The sequence below is a fragment of the Eimeria mitis genome, genomic scaffold (assembly GCF_000499745.2).
Source record: "Eimeria mitis Houghton genomic scaffold, Emh_scaff7629, whole genome shotgun sequence".
Lineage (NCBI taxonomy): Eukaryota > Apicomplexa > Conoidasida > Eucoccidiorida > Eimeriidae > Eimeria > Eimeria mitis.
In genome coordinates this window covers 1,390-2,228 of record NW_013575589.1, presented here as the reverse complement: position 1 = coordinate 2,228, position 839 = coordinate 1,390, and the positions used below count along the sequence as shown (strand labels likewise).

Here is an 839-nt window from a genome sequence, read left to right as displayed (position 1 = left end):
AGCTCCGGTAAGGCTGATGTTTGTTTGCTTCATAAGAGCGATGCTTATCACTGCATTTTCTCTATATTTGTTTTCTAGAGAACAGAAGAAGAATGTTTGTTACAGCCGCAGACAGCAACAGATGCCGCATGCAAAGAAAGCTTAAGAGCCCCTTCAACCCCTAGCAGGGTATAGAAAACAAATCAGGAAGGAGCAGGTGTTCTTGCTGCTGCTGCTGCTGCTGCTGCTGCTGCATGCACTGATGCTGCACACTGAAACACACTGCTGAGGTGTAGGGGGGCAGCTGTGTGTGTTGTGTGTGTGGAGATGCAGACGAAGAACTTTGGTTCTTCAGGCCGCAGCAGCAGCAAAACAACATTACACAGCAGCAACACAAACAGCTGGGGGGCCTCGTCGCAGCTGGGGGGCCCCAGAAGAGGTACTGGGGGGCCCCCAACGGTACCCATTGTGGCGTCTGCTGCTTCTGTTAGCGCTCACTACACCGCGGGGGGCCCCCCAGGCAGGGGAGAGGTGAAAGCTGTGCAGTTCGTGAGGAGAATCGAGGTCGTACACACCACCACTGCTGCAGTGCAGCAGCAGCAGCAGCAGCAGCAGCAGCGGTACAGCAGGAGCAGCAGCAGCAGCAGCAACAGCGCTTGCAACAGCAGCACTGGGTCGCTTGCAGCTGCCTATGGATTCAATACAGGCATCGCCGAGGCCCTTGAAGGTACCCAGCAGATATATAAATAATAATTTGTGTTTTTTTATTATTATTTATATATTTATAATATTATTATTTATATATTTATAATAAACATTCTAGTTGCTGATTTGTTTCTTTTCTCTCTACTGTAGAAATA

The 839-nt window shown here is 49.3% G+C and overlaps 1 protein-coding gene across 1 annotated transcript in view; it reads left to right on the top strand.

The window, feature by feature from the left end:
- Positions 1 to 306: 306 nt before the first annotated feature.
- The window catches only part of EMH_0092200 (uncharacterized protein), a gene marked incomplete at both ends in the record, with an annotated part of 1,283 nt that continues 750 nt past the window's right edge, over positions 307 to 839 (top strand). Inside the window, one exon of the mRNA XM_013501799.1 lies at positions 307 to 706. Coding sequence (XP_013357253.1) covers positions 307 to 706 — 400 coding nt within the window. The remainder of the gene's footprint in view (positions 707 to 839) is intronic.